Source organism: Achroia grisella, unplaced genomic scaffold (genome assembly GCF_030625045.1).
Source record: "Achroia grisella isolate CSIRO2021 unplaced genomic scaffold, CSIRO_AGI_Agris_v1 utg4116, whole genome shotgun sequence".
NCBI lineage: Eukaryota > Metazoa > Arthropoda > Insecta > Lepidoptera > Pyralidae > Achroia > Achroia grisella.
Window position 1 is genome coordinate 1,628,957 of NW_026712845.1, and position 21,735 is coordinate 1,650,691.

Below are 21,735 nucleotides of genomic sequence, written 5' to 3' on the forward strand. Positions count from 1 at the left end.
GTACCATAATTATAGTGTCATAAAAACTATGTTCAATACAAAGCATTCTGTGACTGATGTCTGATGATAGCACACATTGTCAGTACATTCATGAATCATGACCATGAAATTATGTCAAGTCATAAAAGATTTGGTAGGTACGTGGTACTTATAGGACACAGGTTAATAGGAAGTGAAGGTGCCTGAATATATCTTATAATTTCTAAATTATTTTCACATTCGTTTATTATGAGCACATTCAAGTATAATACCAAAATGAGTTACGTTGACTTCGTGGGTATCTTCTGATTTTGGGAATTGTCTTTTTCAAAGCTAACGTAAATTTCAATTTAATATTCCTATTTAAAACTTATCTCAAAACATGTTAAGAATATTGCTAAAAACAGTACAGCATTACATGATGTTATATTTTTTTTTTATCAGAGCCTAATCGTACTATCCTCCTAATATTATAAACGCGAAAGTTTGTGAGTATGGATGGATGTTTGTTACTTTTACACGAAAAAACTACTGAACGGATTTTGATGAAACTTTACGGTAATATAGCTTATATCAGAATAGCATATAGGCTATAAATTTCATGCGGGTGAAATTGCAGGCACAGCTAGTGGAGTATAAATAGTCCTAACATCAAGACAAGTACTTTAGTATTAGTACTTTTTGTTCGCGTTTTGAGGCACTGTCGCCGCATATCTGTCTCTATATCTATGTGTTTTGTACATACCTTTAGACTTGTTATGGTTGTATGGTCATGTTTTGTTTGCCGTGTCTAGTATTCAGCACTTTGTGTCGGTGGCGAGCGAGAAATGTTTATCATTAATTAGCACTGTCCGATGACGCATGCGATATTTTTTCATACTTTGTCTGTGTGTTTGTAGACAAGTGAACTCTGACCTTAGATAGAGAATGTACGACGTACGTCAATATATAATTTCTACTAGCTAATCCCGCGAATTCCGATCCGCATCAGAATTAAATATGTCAAAAGTATTTTGAAGTTTAGTATAAATTTCTCAACGCCACATTGTTCATATCGGTCAAACAGGGTGTTTGATAAATACGAACAGTGTACATTGGAAAATAAAAGTTTAGTTTTACTATTTTCCATGCAATTTCTTCTTATTTTCTCACCACTTAAACCTTCCTTGGAGTTCTACAAATATTTGAAAACTAAAATTATCCAAATCAGTCAAATCGTTCTCGAGTTTTACGATAGCAGTGTTTTTTTTATCTTTAGTTATGCAATGGGTACTTGACCGTTATTGTCAGATTTTTTTGTTTATTTGCTTAGGAGATTTTGTCAATAGAGAGCATGTTAGAACCGTCTCATGAGCATGTTAGTCTCTAAATTCATTATATACAATTTTAGCCTCTATCCTCCATTATGTCTACATTACCATGATTGACGAGGATGACGGTAACCTATGGTCCTTCTTCATTTCAACTACTAAATTAATGGTATCAAACAGATAAATTCACTTATCCGCTCTTAAGACTTAAGATAAGTGCAAATGAAAGAAAGTACCTTGCACTTGTGAAAAGTTACAATTAGATGCAGTACCTCCGCAGATTATCCTCCATATACTCGTATAACCGCATTCTTTTTTTATGTTAGTGTAAATTGTTAAACATATTATTTTGGGAAAGTTATGTTAGTCTATATATATATATATTAATCTAACTATAGAGCTTGGCGGTTTAGTGGTTTAACACACCACTTTCCTTCCGATAGACACGGGTTCGATTCCTCGAACAATGCAAACAATTGTATTCATGAGTATGATTCTATGTTTCGGTCTGGGTGTTTTCTATGTCTATGTATTTACGAAAAAAAATTCTAAGAGTTTATATCTGTTGTCTAGTACCCATAACACAAGCTCTGCTTATCGTAGGACTAGAAGGCGCTGTGTTAATTGTCCAGGGTTAATTATTATTTATTTATTATAGGAATAATTTGTAAGACTTAATGTATGGCAACTATTCTACATTATTGTACATTCTAGTTACATCTTACGTCATTTCAGCTTAAGAAATGACGTAAGTGGCCAGTGTCATTGTAAATCCTTCCTCATGAAAAATTACAAGGCATTTGTTCTGTATATACCTGTGCTTAACTTTACTTATTACGTTTATGATCCGACCTTGTACCATGATAAGAGAATTTAAAAATAACAATGTGACGTTGGACGGTGGCGCCAAAATAATTATGTAAATAACGCTAGCAGATACAGTTGTTGCACTTGACTATTTGCTTTTTAAGAGTGAGCCCACGCAAAAAAAAATGATATGGGTATTCTTGAATATTCGTTATTCAAATAGCTTGCTTCTTCTTTCACCCAAGCGCGATAGCAATACTTTTAATAGAAATTATGCAGTAAATATTATATTAATAGCAGTAAGGTTCCGCTGTTTTGTTCTAAAAATTCATTATAACTCCAAAATCTTGCATATTTTTAAAGTGTTTATACTGTCTTTGAGAGCTGGTAAGGAACACAACTGAAATTGTTTTTTTTTTTTTTAATTACATTGTGTACACTGTAGGAGTCTTATGTCGAACATTATGTGAAAGTCCCGTGCATGAACTACTATTGCCATGCACATTTGTCATTCAAGTAATTAGTTAAAGTAGAGGCGGCGTTACTGCTTTCGGCTATAAGGCCTTATATAATTAATATCTAATGTAGTGTATGACGTAGTACACCTGTGTGACGTCCTGACAGCTACGACGTCATTTTATGACTATTTTGCTCGATTCCCTTTTCCTTCAATCAACCGCATGTGCTTTTGTTTACGGACCCATATTTTACACTTGGGCCCCTTTAGAGGTTCTTTGGTGCTATTTTTAAAGTTTATTGATGTATCCTGGTCCCAATGCACACGTCGGTAAACATACAATTTTGGCTAGTGAAAGGTCTCTTCATCCCACTTCAAAAAGGAGGGCGTTTTTAATGTTTTTTTAATGTGACGCGATAAGAGTAATGACTAATGTTGATTCTTTGTTTGTGTTACTTTTTTTTTAATTGTTTTTAGCATCATTACACTCTATTTTATGTTATTACAATAATTTCACTTATAACTGTAAAGTAATGACGAATTCTGCAGATTTTGCGAAACTGAAGAGGAAACACCACAACACATCATATGTGGTTGTAGCCAACTCATACATAAACGTAATATTTTCTTTGGAAAGTTTACACTCTATTCTGAAGAGATAAAACCCATCACTCCTAAGAACATCCTTTAATTCTAGTCTCTGACGGGTCTAGGCAGAACTCTGAAAAAGGGCGAGAACAATAGATCTACGTAGTGCTACAGGTCCATGCACCTGACAAAAGCCCAAACCCTCTAATAAAAAAAGGACTGTTTGCAATATCATTCTTAATCGCATTAGCCCGACTCGAGTTGTGGACGATGGCACCGGCCGTGGGAATGTATGTTATCAGATAAAATACATGTTTACACGCTCTGATTTATCTTCTCCTATAATATGAGGTGATAAAAAAACATTATTATATAAATAAAAAAAATATATACAGTGGTCAGTGCAATCTGAAATTTATACCTAGGTATAATCTAATATTATTTTAAAAGCGAAATTATGATTAGATGTATGTGTTAAAACTTCTCGAAAAAAATAAACTATTCAGCAAGAACTAAACTGGAAAATTTTAACTTTTCGTAGATACTAATATGATTACAGAGGAAAACTTTATACAATGTCATCTCGATACCTCTCATCATCTACATGTCATTACAATCATTTTTTTTCTTAACTCTCTTTATTACATCTTCACTAGAGGGAAAATACGAGTGTATAGGGCACTCCAAACACGCGGACGGACTTATTGAATGGCACAAAGCAAACTTCGCCCTGACGGATATGACTTGTCCGAGGGCACTGCTAGGGATTCGAACTTTGGCTGAAGCCGCTGTGATTTCGATTCCCGTTGATATGAGAGGGAATCGATCTAAAGGGCGAGTTACGATGGGGCACGTCACCAAAGTAATATATATATTTGTAGTCAACAATGAACACCTTCAAGTATTCATTACAGCTTACATGCCAAGTATTATATGTAACTCAGTCTAACCACACCCAGACCACACCACGCCAGTACTAACGGATATCACCTGGCTACAGGCATGTGCATACTAGCGTATAATCTAAGTTAATATTATAAAGAGGAAAAAAATATTCTTTGTTTCTAATACAATAAATATAAAATATCTACTAAATCGATCCACTTTGTAATGAATGCACTAAAAAATAACTATTTAAAAAATTCTTCCATCTATAAATTATTTTATTTATTAAAAAAATAATTTATAGCTAGCTGGTAGGCGAATTTCATATTTTAATGATTACCTTCATAATAACTGAAATCTACTAATTCTATTGAAATTAGTTATTTGCATGATATACAACTGATAGTTTATTACAAAGTTTTGTTGCTTTCCTTTAAATAAAGAAAAGAGTTGGGAAGCAAAGGACAAAAACAATTTAATAGGTAAGATAGTTTTATTAGACGGCTGATATTTTTATGAGTAAGGCGATAAATCTATATCCATAAAGATACCTTTCATGACTCACAGATTGATCGATTGATCTATCAACGTATATCCTAAACTGGTTTCAGTAGAAATTTGAAATTTGTCTATGCTAGGAAATCTATACTAGGTTTCCTACATTACTTTATGATAATGACTATATTTTCAGGTAGACAATTTCACTACCAAGTGCAGACAAATTGCAAAGGTCTCAATCGCCATGGGATAGAAGTAGAAATAATCTTTATTGAAATAAAGTTAATATAAGCACTTCAAATAGTCATTTTTTTTTAATTCTACCATTCATTCAGAACGTAGATTTAGCACAAGAAACTTGTGTGTTGCTGTTATAAAATAAATTGTTCAGAATCACATATTTAAAAAATTTGTCTGAATACAAACTGCCAAATAGCAAATTTGCATAAGTATATAACAATTTACTGGACTAACAAAATAAAACCGTCATAGTTATCAGGGCAGACAAAGTCCTTACATTCGTTCACTAAAATAATAGGTGAGCCAGCTATCACTGCGCTCGACCATATTTTAGGAAGCCCAATGATCCGTCCCACCACGCCACTGTCTGGATGTCTTGATAGAGAAATCTTTCTTACCGTCAAAAAAGAACTACCGACTCTGTCAAAAGAAGTTCATTTATTACAAACACGTGCCCTAAAATCGTGAATAGTTTGCGACATGTTCCTAAAATTACTCCTATCCGGGAGTGATCGATAAATCTACGGTGGCATTGACCGTTGCTGAAATATTCTCGTCCCCTCTGGCGCGTGTTGCCAAGTTGATACCACTTCCATTAGCGCCTGCGCATTTATTTTGGCAACAATGCACGAGACCGCTAGATCGAGCGTGGCCATCGATAATGGGTTGCTTGCGTTGATTATAATTGCATTTTCGTTTAATGCAAACTCAATTAGTGGTTGATAATGTCTCCAATATCTTCGACTACATCTATGTAGAAATCATTAATTTTATAATCCCACGTGAATGGAACGGGACGTAAGTTTTTTGTATTACCCCAGAACTTTTTATTTTTATAAATAAAAAACTCAGAATGTATTCTACCTGTAACAAATGTTACTGTACGAGTATGTATGTCAAACAAATCTGTTTTATATTTATGCATGATTAGATATTACTGCTCAATCACGTAGGCGTAATGATTCAATCACATATTTTGGGTAATGACATACACCTTGAAAAAAAAGAACAAAACATAAATCTATTTATATATATAAAATTATAATATCACATTGTTAGTTGTCATAATCCTCCAAAACAGCTTGACCAATTTTATATGTATATTCGGTATGTCTGAAAATAGAATATCTATTTTTTATATAGATATATTATAGTGGATGGCCTACCCCAATTTTCTTTTAATTTTTGAACAAAATTTTTATATTTTTCATACTGATATTAAAAAAGAAAAATTCCAAAATTTTCACCCTTCTACCACCAATCCGTATTTTTTATAGCGCTATTAGTACTTTCATTTACGTGGCAATACGACGTGTACCGGAACAGTTGGTTGAAGTTATAAATTTGTGTAAACTAAATTCATAAAATTGATTCAAAGTGGAATTTATAAAATAGAACGAAATATTTATTATTATATATATTGCTTTTCAATATACAGGCTGTAACGGAAAGGGTATATCAAGCCAAAGGAATTAGAACTTTAAGTTATACTTTACATTTCCTAAGACTATAAAATTTTAAATAAAAACTTTGTTAATTTGTTAGTAATTAATTGTTATTTTAAATGAGATTGGTATGCTGGTACCGTTCCATTATTCGTTCCAAGTTCCATGGTTTATGGTGTTGTTGTATATATAATAGATGGTATACATGTGGGTGTCGTTTAACATTTGAAGGTCACAATAGTGACAACACTTTATGTTTTATCAGGATTGGTCTGAAATTAATCATTCACGATTATTTCTCTCTTTGGTCTCTTGGTATAATATTCATAGATACTCATAAGATTTGATTTTTTTGTGGAAGTGTTGTATTCTATATTTGTATAGTCTAGGTTCATCAACTATGGTCTAAACTCTAACTTAACGGATGTTATTGACCCGAGTCAACAGCCACGGCCGATTTATTTCCGTGACTCACCTCCCAGCCGCTTGCAATTGAAGGAATCGATCACTGTTATCGATCATCTGGCTGATCACTTAAGAGTTTATTTATGAAACTTGGTACTTTAGTTCAATAACAATAAACTGCTGCAGATATAATCAATCAAATTACTGTTTAAACGTCTGGAAGTTAGAGCCATAGAACAGCCGTGTACACTTTTGCAATTTGACAGGAGTTATATATCTTTGTTTTATATTTTCGTTATATACTTAAAAACAATATCCCCAAAACAAAAGGTATTCAATAAGTTTTAGTTCATTAAAATCATGTTACATTTGCCTTCGTTAATGTTGCAGTATGGAGAACAATTCTCTCCGCGCTTTTGGATATATCATGGCTTATCAGTAGTGGAAGCATAGACTGAAATTAAATTTCTTCATGACGAATTTAAAAAGTTATTGTGTTTTCTAAGGGATATGGTGTTAATGCGATCACGTAAAAAGGTGATACGATATTATAAAGGGGTTGAAAATATAAAAATAAATTAAGCTCCAAAATACTTTAATTTTAATTATAGTAAAATATTACTTACTTTTGAACATTTAAAAACATATCTCTCAGCACTTGAAATTCACTTTGAATTTGAGTTATAGAGACAAAACATAAAAACATATCAGCAAAAAACTTTTCACTTAAAAACGTAGTCAAGACCACTTGAAGAACAAAAATTATAAAAAATGTGACTGTCCCTATTAATTTGGCAACCCACTGATCATCCCTTAATCAACCCAATTTTCGTAAATTTAATTAAGCTACTTGGTAAAGGTCATCATCATTAGCCCCCTTTCTTTGTTAGTCGGGTTAAAAGACTATCAGTGAACATCAAAGTAACCTTGTGATCTAATTACGATGCCGCGATCTGCAGATAACCCCATCGAGTTATCGATATTACAATGTCGAGTATCGATTGTCGCGTTGTCCGCTCCGTCTAAATGCGATGGTGTCAGCAGCGGGTCAGATGACGTGTGTAGAAAGGTGGGCCCTCGTGGCGGTGCGGGCCATGTGCGCGGTGCCTCTCGTCCGCGACTCGTTCACTCCGCCGTCATGGCGCGCCCCAAGCAGTCGCCGCGTCACGCCGCTCAATATGAGCAACTCCCGCCCCGCGGTCCAGGTATCAATAATCTACCATCACCTCGAACGAATAGGGCTCGAATTCCAATATCATATTTTGGTCCCGTGAGATCCGGGATTGCGTAGTGCGTGCAAACTTTATCGATATCCCGTGAAGACGTGGACGGAAGCTCGACTGTTCGCTAACGTGGACACAATGGAACATATTGCCCGTTATAACAGAAAAAGTTTGTCCGCTAAAGTTATGTGAGAATTTCATACTTTTAATTGGTTTTTTGTGTGTGAATCCTGTGTGTGAACCATCTTCGTAGATTCTTATAAAGATACCTACTTTTTCGTGTCAAATGCTGCCGTCTAGAACGGTTTCTATGCGTTTGTTCTTTTCAATCTATTTTTATTGTGGTAACTGTATACCAAAAAAGAGCTTGTGTTTAACACCGTAAAAAAGTTATTTGCATAGAGTCGAGACCATGGACCTCTAGGTAACCGTTGTACAGTCAGCTTCATATAAATTGGAACGTCAACACTGTAGAAAATACAAATTCAATATTACACACTATCATGGTAAAGTCGCTAATGATATTAAATGTTTAAATATATATCGAATGTGTGTATATAAAATAAATTTAATGCTAATAAAACAATGAAATTTTGCTGCCAAACGCATTTAATACATAACCTAATATGAAGCGGACTGTACAAGCCGGTTATAATACAAATATAGTAGAACGGACAGAATTAACGGGGTTTGTATTGGTAATGTACATTATATTACCGGGAACATAACAAGATCATGACGTCCTTATCTTACATTACAGGTTAGACAAGATGAGCAATGATCATTGTTGTGAGATAGCTTGAACTGTATCGTTGCGTGTTGCAGTGGAATCTCTGATCTACTGGCGATCGCCAGCGCGGTCGGGCGCGGCGCTGGGCGCTGGTCTAGCGCTGCTGGTGGCTCTAGCATGCTGCTCCGTGGTGTCGGTGCTGGCGTACGCCTCGCTGCTCGCACTCTCCGCTGCCGTCGCTTTCCGCATATACAAGAACGTGCTTCAAGCAGTACAAAAGACCAACGAGGGACATCCATTCAAGTGAGTACAATATTTTTTTATTTAAACTTAAACTTTAATGCACAAATATAACAATACATATAACGAACTTAACACCTAAGGGCGTTATCTACCAGTCAATCATAAGGAAATTAGTAAGCGGAGCATTATATTTACTTCTTATTAACATTATTGGTCCATATTATATATACCTGAAGGACTACCATAACATGTGTATATTTACATAGTATAAAACAAAGTCACCGCCGATGTGAGTTCCTTATATCTTTCAAATTAGGCAACGGAATTTAATGCAGTTTTCAGCAATAGATACATATATTACTTCAAGAGGAAGATGTTTTTAATACATGCGTGTTATAGTGTAGAATAAGCCGAGAAATTAAAAGATTATATAATAATATATAAAACTATATATTACTCGACTACGGCCAAGCAAAAAGGAAAGTTACGATTTTGAATGTATGCGTATTCGTTTGTTCATGTAAAATGGAATAAGAATATTCTATCTTCACGCCAGATCCCTAACAGTATAGATAGTATAGTTTGGATATGATGTAGCCGTATACCTATTGCGAAAGTTTCAACTGTTTGAGAAATTAACATAAATTTCTTTATATAAGTTTTCAACATCTTTAAATCACCTTTACATATCGCATTGATGAGTATAAAATAGGTACCAGTAAGATAGGTGAATATAATATAAAATAGGTATGTATAAAATAGGCGTTGCGTAAAATAGGTTTTTTTCGTAAATATTCTACCATCTAATAATTCGTCCGTTTTAAGCGAATGCTGTTCCTTCTTTCAAGCTATATTCTTCATGTGAATGTAAGTGACGGCACATTGTTATAATTATTATGATTATGTAGGTATTTGGTTTTATTAATGAGGTTAATAGATAAGAAATACGATATATGTAATTAATTTGAAATCCTAAACCAACCTCCTCTGCGATCTATTTCTTATGAATAATCATATTTAGTATTTGATTGTGCAATTTCAAAGAGACCGTTTGAACGAGTTTTATGTTGCTTATAATAAAAATGTCTTTATTATAATGTACAGCTATACATACATATACATGATCTGTGGTAAAGATTATACGAAGTCAAAAGCAAACTAGTCAAACTCCTCAAACTACTCAAATTTGAATTCAAAAATAATTGATTAATTTAGGATTTTAGACGCATATGAAAGTCTAGTCTTTTTTGTACATGTTTATTACTTTTTTCCATACTCATGAAACACAAACTTTCACCAAGAAATAAATTGGAAATTGAATCATACTAAAGAGATCACAATATCTCGCAATGAGCGTTTTAAAAATTGTTGAAAGTAGTCGTAATACCTACTTACGTTCTGCATAATCCAAAATACTATCAAATCAAATAACCTATGATAAATCATTCAAACTATAATACTTATCGAGCCAAGAAGAGCAAACATTAATTAAATTTTGCTCTCCTAATTTTTATTGCACATAATTATAAAATACAGATAAATACTATTTTAAAGTGAATTTAATGCGTATTTTTTTACCACGATCGTGGCATACAAGACGACCCATATGATGGTAAACGGTTACTATTAGTATACTACTTAGTTAAACTCATACGAAGTAGATATATTATTATCTAAAATCGTAAAAGTAGTCACAGATAACAAATCTCCAACGATATGAAAATACGTGCAAATACCATTTACGTAGTATGTAAAAAGTATCTTATTCAGAAGAACGTGATAAATTTAAATGCTATATATTTTATAATGTGTTTTTTAGAACTGACCAACTATTAATCCGGTTTTCGGCTAGCGAGTTTCTCCAAATCTTGATTTAGTTAAGTATCAAAATTTATTCATGAAATTGTAAAAAAAAACGTATTAATTACAACACATTTGGTGTAAAGTCATATTTTGTGAACAAGTGAAATGAGTTTCTGTTATTATTAATTAGAACAACATGCAGTGGTCTGCCTGATCTCAAAATCAAACATTCTAATGGTAGCGGAATTAAATAAAATTATATATATATATCCATTCAGTAATGAAATGGACTTACACAAATACTTAATACGATAAAATATATATTCAACTTTAATTTAAAAATATTAAAGTTTGATTTACCATTAATTCCATTTTATGAGTTATTAATGCGATATGTACGGTCTTAAGTTCGTCACATTGTCACAAAGGCCCTAAGTTCGTCACAAAGTCACAAGTGCTGTCATCCACCTGTGTTTGAACAGGCGTTGCTTGAATGTTAACTAAAATGCTCCGTTTGTTTCAAATATGAATAAGTATCAAATTAAACATTGCTAGCACACGTGGAGTTATACAGCGTGTCCAGTTTTTATACTGACTCCGTCTGTAATGTATATTGCCGTATTACAAATTACTCGAAGAAAACATTAACATCAGCAGTTTGTTTTTATTTCCTAGATATATTTATTCATGTAGGTTATTACATATTCATGTACCTAGGATAAATTATAAAACTTCCATCAGTTTGGAAAGTTTGAATCTAAAGTAATCAATACGTTTAGGTTATTACTATTGCCAGTACTTTTAATAAATTGGGCTGTTTGCCAATATAATAATATATATATATATAATGCAATTAAATACTACTCGGTCGATCAGGCCCGCATAAATTAAAAGTTAGTTTTTGATATAAACACAAACTATGCATCTACTTTTTAGTGTTGCCTGTTTCATACATATAGCCACGTACTTTAGAAGAAAAAATCTGTTGTATGAATTAATGTAAGCACTATTTGTAGAATAATGAAAATTTCAACATTGTGGGTTGTTTAGATTCAACATTTCTAAATGTAACTTGCTTATATCTAATTTAGGCTTTGTTCTCATAAGGCCAGAGTCAAATTTTAAACGTGATCAGGGTGATTATTGATGTGATGATGATGATCGAGATGTGTTTCGGTGAATTTACAGATGGCTGTTAGAACAGGACATCAGCGTACCAGCCGAGCGTGCACAGTCCCTCGCCGCCGCAGCCACTGCGCACCTCAATGCAGCCGCTAGTGAACTGCGCAGGTATAATCAGTTTGTCATATTTATCATATATGTAGCAAAAAAAGAAAATGATTTTTATCTAAAGTCATAAAAACATTTCAAATATAGAATACAATTGAAATATAGAACATTATGCTATATGTATCAGAATATGATTGGACAGTTCTCTTTATGATATTATGTTTTTATTAGTCACGTCCATTTCGTTAAATTAATATTAGTGACCTAATTTGCAAAATCTGTTACGGTTTCTTGTTTATGTAATTACAAAGTCATGACACCTTAAAGCTCAGAAATGGTAAACCAAGTAGGTGATGTCTATGGTTTTGTTCTCGTCTATAGGCAACGGATAACATTTGTTATCATTACACTCTCAATTTTATAAGAAGATTTTAATTCTTTTTTTTTTCAATTTAATGCCAAACCTAATTAAATCTCAATGTTCTGTTTGTTTATATATTTTGGCAGATCAACGCCTATAGTCGGCTGATTCACTTCTTTGCAATTTGCAGAAGTATTCAGTATGAATCCAAGTACATTCCATTGAACCAGGTCACATGTTGATGACGGCCTTTTCCTTTTTTTTTATTTAAGTATTTTATTTCGAATTTAATGCATTGTTTTATTTCCGTTTATATGATATAATAATATATATGCTGCTTCCAGCATCGTCATTTTTGTGTTGTGATGTGTGATTTAATAAATGTTATTCTATTATTAGCATTATACAGAAAAAAGAAAAATTACACTTAAACATTTATCAATATAAGTATTATAACCAACCTATAAAATAGTAACCTAAAAAATAATAAGCAACCTTTCTCACCGACCATTCCTCAAGTACATGACCAATCGGATATTTTTGAGTAGTAAACGATGTAGACCCGAAGGTCGACTTTCGATGAAATTTTGGCCACTATCAGTCAAGCCGTTTCGGAGGAGTATCATTGCAAATCTGATCTCTAAGATCGCTCCTCACTTCGCGCTCCGCTCAATAATACTAAAGTATATAACCTGTTTCATTGCAGGCTATTCCTAGTGGAAGACCTGGTAGACTCGCTCAAGTTCGGCGTGCTGCTGTGGTGCCTCACGTACGTGGGCGCCTGCTTCAATGGCATCACGCTCATCATTCTAGGTGAGTATAACTATGATCGGTTAACTTTGGGTTGCCAATTTAAAAAAGACGGCGTCGGTGGATAAGTGGTTAGCACACCGCGTTATTTCCGATGGACGGGATGAGATTCCTCCCACGAATAAACTTTTGTCTTCACGAGTATGGTTGTTTGTATCGGTTTAGGTGTTTTCTTTGTATATTATTTATGTATTTATATATAAAGTATTTATATCAGTTGTCTAGTACCCATAACACAAGCTCTGCTTACCGTGGGACTAGATGGCGCTATGTTAATTGTCCGGGATTATTTATTATTATGAATGTATTGTATGTACTATGTAAATTATGTATGTATATATGTACTATATCTGACATTGCCCTGATCGGTGTTGTAGCATGCAACAGGAAATTGGGCCCAGCGGGGTGCATTGCCACAGTGGTTCCGATTGGCCATCTGTGTGCCTCTTCTTTTGTACCACGATGAAGCCATCATAGTTACCAGAGGCAGCACAAATAGGGCTAATGTTCAGTGCCGTTTTAGGCATTCGTCGCTGTACTGAAGCAGTTGGTTTACTAGCGACGATGGTAGCTAAATGTCGTCGCTGTAGTTGCACGGAGGATTTTTTTTTACTTATGGTTGCTGTTTCATTCGCAGGTTGGATAGCGTTGTTCACGCTGCCTAAGGCATACGAGATGAACAAGGCGCAAGTGGACGCCAACCTCGAGCTAGCGCGCGGCAAGATCAACGAGATCTCCGCCAAGTGAGTCCTTACTAATATTATAAATAAAACACTAAACAAACATCCCGGATGTTTGTTACGTTTTCACGCAAAAACTACTGAACCAATTGCCATGAAATTTTGTAAACATGTTCTTGGAGGTATTAGAATGAACATAGGATAATTTTTTATTAAAAAAAAATTTTTTTTTATTAATAATCAATTATCAATCATTTTTCTACAACAGCGCCATTTAGCAGCCTAGCCCAGCCCAGCCCCTTTTAAGTTATACGTGCGAAGCCGCGGGTAAAAACGAGTAAAGAAAATACTAATTGTTTAAGCGTCTGTCTCGTACTTGTATGCTCCTGATAGGGTTTCTTGGGCTCTTTAACACGTACCACCGTCAAGATGAGGTTTTCACTTACTTTCACTCACTTTTATCTGATTCTAAACATGCTGTAAGTAGCAGAATTAAACAATAATATAAATCCATTTTTAGTTATGAAATGTACTTACACAAACACCTAATATGATAAAAGGTTAATGCTAAACAGCCTTAACAAAAAAATAACAGTTTTGCAGTCAGTTTGTAAGTCAGCTTCTGGAGTCTGAACAAGTTCGCAGGTTTCGACCTAGTTCAGACTCCAGACTCTCATAAGGAATAACTTGTACGTTTAAATATAATTTACTTACGTTGTATTCCTTGGGAGCAGTAAAATTAATATTATTATTATTTTACCATATTGGCCACTTGGCTACGATATGTTGTTGTAACTATGATGTTTAGTTACATATGAATTATATTATAGTACTGGTTCGCGATATGCCGTACTTATGTTATTTATTTCTCTGTATTTCTTGGTTGTGCAAATATTGGAGATAATTTATTCATCACGAGTGAGACATATGCCACTTTCACTGATACAAACGTGTTTTTATAACGCAAGTGAAAGTCGTCCAGCTCCATAACCTACATACATGTCATCTCTTAAACAATAAACAACGCTAAATACAGGCCTTTAAAATTGCAAATTGTTTATCCCATGAATTTCAGATATACATTCAGCGTTCCTTTCGAGGGTCTTGATGATAGTCTTGTTTTTTTTTTCGTAAAGCAATAAGAAAATAAGGAGTTTTTTATCTTCTGAGTTTTCTAGAAATAAGTAGAGCAATTAAGTACAGCAGAATGGAGAAATAGTTGTTTTTGATGTTTTTACTGTACTCTTTCTAAACTATGAAACATATGGTTACATATACATAATTTCTTCCGGAATATTTATATATATTATACACATAATATACTTATACATATATCATTCATAATACACCGCCCACATGAATCTCTGTTTGCCCAATGGTTGACTGGGAGAAAATGCCTCTAGGTGTTAAGTCCGCCATGTGCACCTTTATTTGTGTATCTGTGCATTAAAGTTTTAATAAATAAATAAATAAATAATTATTTATGCCTATAGTTATACGATCTTCTTCCAATATAAGGTCGATAGCATAGAAGAAACTTTTATTCCATTACTTATATATTTACTTTATTATTGTCCATAAATTACCCCATTTTGTAGTATTTAGAATATCATACTTATACATACATATATTATATGTATATATTGTTATTATACACATTACTATCATGTTTTAAAGTGTTCCGTGTCTTGTTTATACAGGGTGCGAGCAGCTGTGCCATTGGGCAGGAAGTCAGAGAGCGAAAAGGACAAGTAAGCGCCAAAGTGCGGGCGAGCGACGCGACATCGCGGGACGTTGCGACGTGACGTCACGCGACGCTGCGACGTGACGTCACGCGACGCTGCGCCGTGACGTCACACGACGATGCCACGTGACGCGCGCCGCCGGGCGGCCGCGGGCTGCGAACACGCTGCAGACAAACACAGTTCTTTAATTAGCGCCGGAGTACTTCACTCACTGTTTGTTATATTTATTAATTATTATTGTACTATTAAATAAAGACTACTTTATGTGTAAAGCTTTATGAGACGAGTCATGCGGAGATTATTGTATTACATTTGCTTTTTGAAATTTTAAATTAAAATAACTGTCGAACCAAATACAGGGTTTTATTTCAGCGCTTATATTTAGCGCATGGTTAGCGGGCATGGTTTACCACCATATACTGCTAAATATATCAATGTTATTATGTATTTATTGCTATATATTCGATTTAAAAGTTATAACTATAGTATACAGTTAATATAATTTTTCAACCAATCATTATTTTGTTGTAAACGAGGTCTTACATATACGGCCTATATAACATTGCGTATATTAAAATCATATTAAACATAACAGTTATCGAATAAAAATAAGGAAGTAGTAATTACAGTTAATATATGTAGTTACTAAAATCAAAGTTAGAAATAAAATAAGATTATATACTATATTGACGTCGTAGAGTTATTATGTATGATAATGGAATGCTGCACCTGCCTGCGCTAACGGTTTACGCTGGCGGGGCACCAGTGGAAGATGATAAGATGAGCATGAGGTCAGGTCAGTTAGCCCATCGTGACAAATTCACCAGGAATTTATCACGATGGTTTCCAGGGGGAATCACGTGGAGGTCAACCAGATATGGTACATTGCTGGCAATAAGAACATAGGGTACTGGCACCAGTAGTCAGCCTTTTAGTGGTAAGTCTGGGTTCAAACTTATATAAGAAAATATTAGAAAGAGTAAATTGAAAGTCTTTTGTATAATTTAACTTACTCATTTATTAAACTTTGTTACAAAATTAACAAAAATTACAAATTTATCCTTTAATAAAGTGAAAAATACTTTTTAACAAAATAAGGCACTTTTCACCAGTGCTCAGCCGCCAAAAACTAGTACTCAGCCATATTGCCACCAGTGGTCAGCCTCTCTTAAGATCAATAGTTTCAAGCTTAAAGATTAAGAACATTAATAAACAATTAGTCCGGTCATAGAACCTAAAAGGACTTAACTGTGCCCTAACAATCACAACAATCAAATACCTATCTAACTTATATTTAAATCAGTCGGAAACTTCTTTAGTAACATCAGTATTTAAAAAGATTTCAAGTTCTTCTTCTTCTTTCTAAAAGTCGCCGATTAACAATTTTTTTAGGAGCTTATCTTCCTTACAGGTTTCTGTGTCAGGAGTTTCAGGATATAGAAGTATATTACTGAGAATTTTATTTTGTTTTGATGTCCACTAAATCACAGCCTGTCTTTGTGCATTTTACGCTCAATTCCTTATCATAATCATAATTTTTCTTCTTTGTAGTCTCCTTCACTTTACTTTTGGTAGAATCTAGAGCTGCTTTTTTTCTTTTTTTTGTATAAAAAACTATATAAAAAACAATTTAAATATGGACGGTTGAACACTGGATCTACTGTCACCAGTACTCAGCCATGTAACAAACTCTAACTATTTAAGTGGCCGACTATTGGGTTTTTGACAAACAGCGTTAAAACTAGTAGTCAGCCAGGGGTGGTTGAGTACTGGATAATGTATATAAAAATGGTACCCAGTAGTCGGCCACTTCATTATTTAATAATTCTTAAGAAAAACATGATACTTTTCATTGATTACAATGCCAAAAGTCTTAATTAATGTAAATTTTAATACAAAGTGGCCTAAAATTAACAAAATAATGAAATAAATTACTATATCTGTGAACGCTTCTCACTAATAAAAAAATGGCGCGCACGCCGCATGTCGCCTCGTCAGCCGATGACGTCGAAATAGATTCATATTTAATGTACTTCGCAGCCACGTAGCTACTATGTTTGGATTTAATTCTAGCAATGAGAAGTCATAGAAGCTATTTAAAATAATTTGATTAGTTATTTTCTGTTATAGCGCTATTCCTATTGGTTTTAAACCGAAAAAGGCTGAGTACTGGTGCGGGGCCGACTACTAGTGCCAGTACCCTAAGTCCATATTACCACAGATAACATAATATTACTAACAATTCCCTTTCCCCCCTGACGTAGAGTATCATGAGTGGTCATGCTCAAGTGTCCAGAAATAAGGCGGCGTTGTGGGCAGAGTCATCGATATCATTTGGTCAAAGTCAAACATTGTCAACCGCATTGATGGCTGGAATATTCGTCATACTTGTGAATTATGCAGTGCTGTTTGAGAGGTATTGGTCTGCTCTAATTATTACGAGTCATCTATTTATTTACAAAGCCAATTGTACAAATGAATTTGTACTATTGGATAGTTTGTATTCACACATACGAATATAACTTAAAAAGTTACATTTGTTTTAAAGAGCAACATACAAATTATGTGCGTGTTCTTCTTGTACTGTCTGTCTGTCTGCTATTCGATTAGTGCTTTAAGCCTTTTTAAATAAAGGTATTTTTATTTTAATCTACCTACTCATTATTTTTATTTTACTAAAAAAAGTAAGGCAAGTCCATACAGTTGACATTAAAAAAATAAGGTGATATATTTAGGGCTCAACAAACTAGAACAATTATGACCTAAAATAATGACTGTCATTTCATCAAAAAAATAATGAATACTTTCGAATACTCCATTTATCGTTACTTTTATAGCCATATATATGAATATCTGTTTTGGTTATTTGCTCTGAGATCTAGAAATTGTGGCGCGCTACGTTTTTGTATTCTTAACAGAGTAAGGAAATCTTAAATAATAACTAGGCTGTGTATATGTAATAATAATGTATGTATACTCTAAACACCAGTGCTGTTCTATCTTTGTAAAAGTATGGATGTCCGAAACAAGTAAATATAAATATATTTTTCATCTAATAAATCTTGCAATACATGCTATCGATTATAGTATATGATGATTATAAGTATTGTGATGAATAGTAATTGATACCTGATGGTAAATATCGAACATCACTTTTTTTTTTTTTTTGGTTCTGTTTTTCCCTTTTTAGGGAAAGGCAAAAGGACTCAGCCCATACAGCCATTGTCTTCAGTAATATTTTCGTATTTTTTTTTTTTTTTTCTAATACTTGTCTTCAGTAGTTACAAATCTTGAAATGTTGATATAACGTACTCGAAAATGGGTTTGTATGTTTCTGTGTTCTTTAAGAAATTCTGGATGGAGCGCGGGATCTCCATTTTATCATATATATTGATCAATTTATCAATAAATATTAATCGCTGGATTGCGAAATGTTGACATTCAAAAAACAAGTGATCTAATGATTGATCTTCGTCGGCAGAACAATAATCACATATAGGAGACGAAACCATTTTCATCCTATGCAAATGCTTTTTATATCTTCCATGTCCAATTCTAAGACGACATAAAATTGAATAAAATTTTCTTTCCACATATTTTCCTTGAACGAACCATGGCGTTTTAAATTCTTGCTGTATTTCTCTGAACCATTTCCCTTTAACTTTTATGGATTCTTCCCACTGTTGTTTCCATTTAGTTTTAATTGTTTTTCTTATTTCAACGATAAAATCTGAAGCTGGGATTAACATGTATTTTTCTTTTCCTTGAATTTGACAGTTTGTGATGAACCTAGCCAGTTCATCAGCTTTTTCGTTGCCAGTGACATCAACGTGAGCTGGAGTCCAGATAAGATTAATATCCATATTAAGCCGTTTTTTAAAATCATATATTTTCCTTTGAATATTTTGTATAACGAAAGATGTTTTACTAGAAGAAACATTCGCAAGGGCCAACAAGACACTCATGCTGTCCGTTAATATGACCCATTTATCATTATTGTTCGTTTCACCAATATAGTCTAGCGCTGAGATAATAGCGTAAGCTTCAGCAGTAAATATGCTCGATTTATTCGATATTTTTGTACCGAATGATATTTTTTCCTTGGCATCATAAACAGCAATAGCCGTGCAGTCTTTATTTTTAGCACCATCCGTATACATATGCCTATAATTGTTCCATTGAGATATGTAATCATAGACATCATATTTATTATGTAAATTCTTATTTATAAAAATGGGGGTTTTAAAAAAATTACAATCATATGAATTGCTATTGTGAACTAATTTCTGATTAATAAATATGTTGGAGTTATGTAGACTTTTAATAATTTCAGTTATATTATTAGAGAGGAAATTATTAGGAGAGGATGGATTTTTTAATTTATGTAATAATTGGTTATCATGAACAGAATAAAGTTTCAGTAAAAACATAAGTTTTAGCAATTCAAAACGTAACGGCAATGGGGGCATATTACATTCAACTTGCAACGAATTTATTGGTGATGTGCTCATGGCTCCCAAAATTAATCTTAAATTTATATTTTGGAGTTTTTCTAATTTATCAACATATTTTTCTTTGTTACAAAAACAGAAGAACGCATATTCAAAATGCGTTCGAACCAGCGACTTGTAAAGAATTAACAGAATTTTAGGGTCTGCTCCCCAAGTAGTGCCGACCAAAGATCTGAGAATATTAGTGGACATCATGGCTCTATCTGATACACAATCGACATATTTTTTAAAACTTAAATTATTTTGAAATATTACACCTAAAAATTTTGCTTCTGGCTCTACTGGAATAATAGCGCTCATATATTTCACCTGACTAGATGAGTCTATATTTAAATTGTTATTACTAAACACTACCATTTTGCTTTTAGAAGGACTGATTTCCAAATTTACATAAGAAAAATATACTGAAAGATTACTAAGAGCAATATTGATTTTGGATAATGTATCCACAATATTGTCACCATAACAATATACAGCTAAGTCGTCAGCAAATTGGAGATTATGGACATAAGGCCCTAAAGCATCATTAATTCTATGAACATAAATAATATATAATAAAGGACTGAGTATACCACCTTGTGATACTCCTACATGAGATAAGCGAGGACCTATACATGAAACATTACTAACTTTAACGTATAATTTTCGACCATTCATAAAATTATATAACCATATTGCTAGTTTATTTGAAACTCCGACAGAAATTAAGATATCTGCCAAAATCTTCGGATTTACATTATTGAATGCACCCACTATATCCAGAAAAATTGCTACCAAATGTTGATTATTTTCTAAAGCTTTCTTAATATCGATATAAAAATGCCCTAAGCTTTCCCGAGCTGAAAATCCTCGTCTGAATCCAAATTGATTCGACGGCAATAGATTTTGAGACTCGAAATAAAACTCTAGTCTTTGTTTAAGCAATTGTTCAAAAACTTTTCCTATACACGATGTTAATGTAATGGGCCGATAAGAATCAGCAACATATAAATTTTTATTAGGCTTTAACACAGGAATAAGATAATCTGTTTTCCATTCTTTTGGAATTATAGAGTTATACCATAATAAATTTATAATAATTAAGAAGGTATTTAAATTGTTACCATTTAATGCTTTCAACATTTTGTATGAAATATTATCCAACCCAACTGCTGTGTCCCTTCTTGATTTTAATGCTGATTGAAGCTCTGCTAATTTGAAAGGTTTATCAAAGAAAATATCGTTAGCTTTATCAGAATTGTTAGGAACTGTTGTAAAAGGGCTCGCAACGTAATCTGGAGTATATTTGTGTAAAAATTCATTTAACCACATATCATCGTTACCTGAGTTGTAAGTGCGAGGTTTATTTATATATTTCTTATTAAATTTTCGAACTTTTGTCCAAACATTAGATATAGAAGTGGTTCTGTTTAAATTAGAACAGTATTCATGCCAACTTTGTAAACGCACAGTTTTAATAGTAAGTTTTTTTTCCGCTTGCAATCTTTTAAACTTAATATAATTATCTGTGGTAGGATCATATTTAAAATCTATATATGCTTGTTTACTTTTACGAACAGCTGTTGCACAAGTGTCATTCCACCATGGTACTGGAGGATGCTTATATTTTGATAGTTTAGAATTGCTAGAAGAATTACAATTGTATTGTTTTGGATGTGCCGATGAACTCTTATTTAGAACAATATCAATAGAATTTAAAATAATATTACAAAAAGTGTCATATGTTGAACACGGATCATTGACAGAAAAGCCTTGTAATTTGGAATTAACAATTTTACTGTAATT

The 21,735-nt window shown here is 33.3% G+C and overlaps 1 protein-coding gene across 7 annotated transcripts in view; it reads left to right on the top strand.

The window, feature by feature from the left end:
- The window catches only part of LOC131844729 (reticulon-1-A), a 34,981-nt gene extending 19,194 nt beyond the window's left edge, over nucleotides 1-15,787 (top strand). For 6 of the 7 annotated variants that reach the window (XM_059193675.1, XM_059193677.1, XM_059193680.1 and 3 more), the window contains 5 exons: nucleotides 8,663-8,870; nucleotides 11,802-11,903; nucleotides 12,911-13,017; nucleotides 13,652-13,757; nucleotides 15,395-15,787. In XM_059193675.1, the coding sequence (XP_059049658.1) occupies nucleotides 8,663-8,870; nucleotides 11,802-11,903; nucleotides 12,911-13,017; nucleotides 13,652-13,757; nucleotides 15,395-15,449 (578 nt within the window). In that variant the 3' untranslated portion in view covers nucleotides 15,450-15,787. Of the gene's footprint in view, nucleotides 1-7,542; nucleotides 7,820-8,662; nucleotides 8,871-11,801; nucleotides 11,904-12,910; nucleotides 13,018-13,651; nucleotides 13,758-15,394 lie in introns of those variants that run through there. The other variant, XM_059193678.1, reaches the window with a different exon arrangement.
- The last annotated feature ends 5,948 nt before the right edge of the window (nucleotides 15,788-21,735 follow it).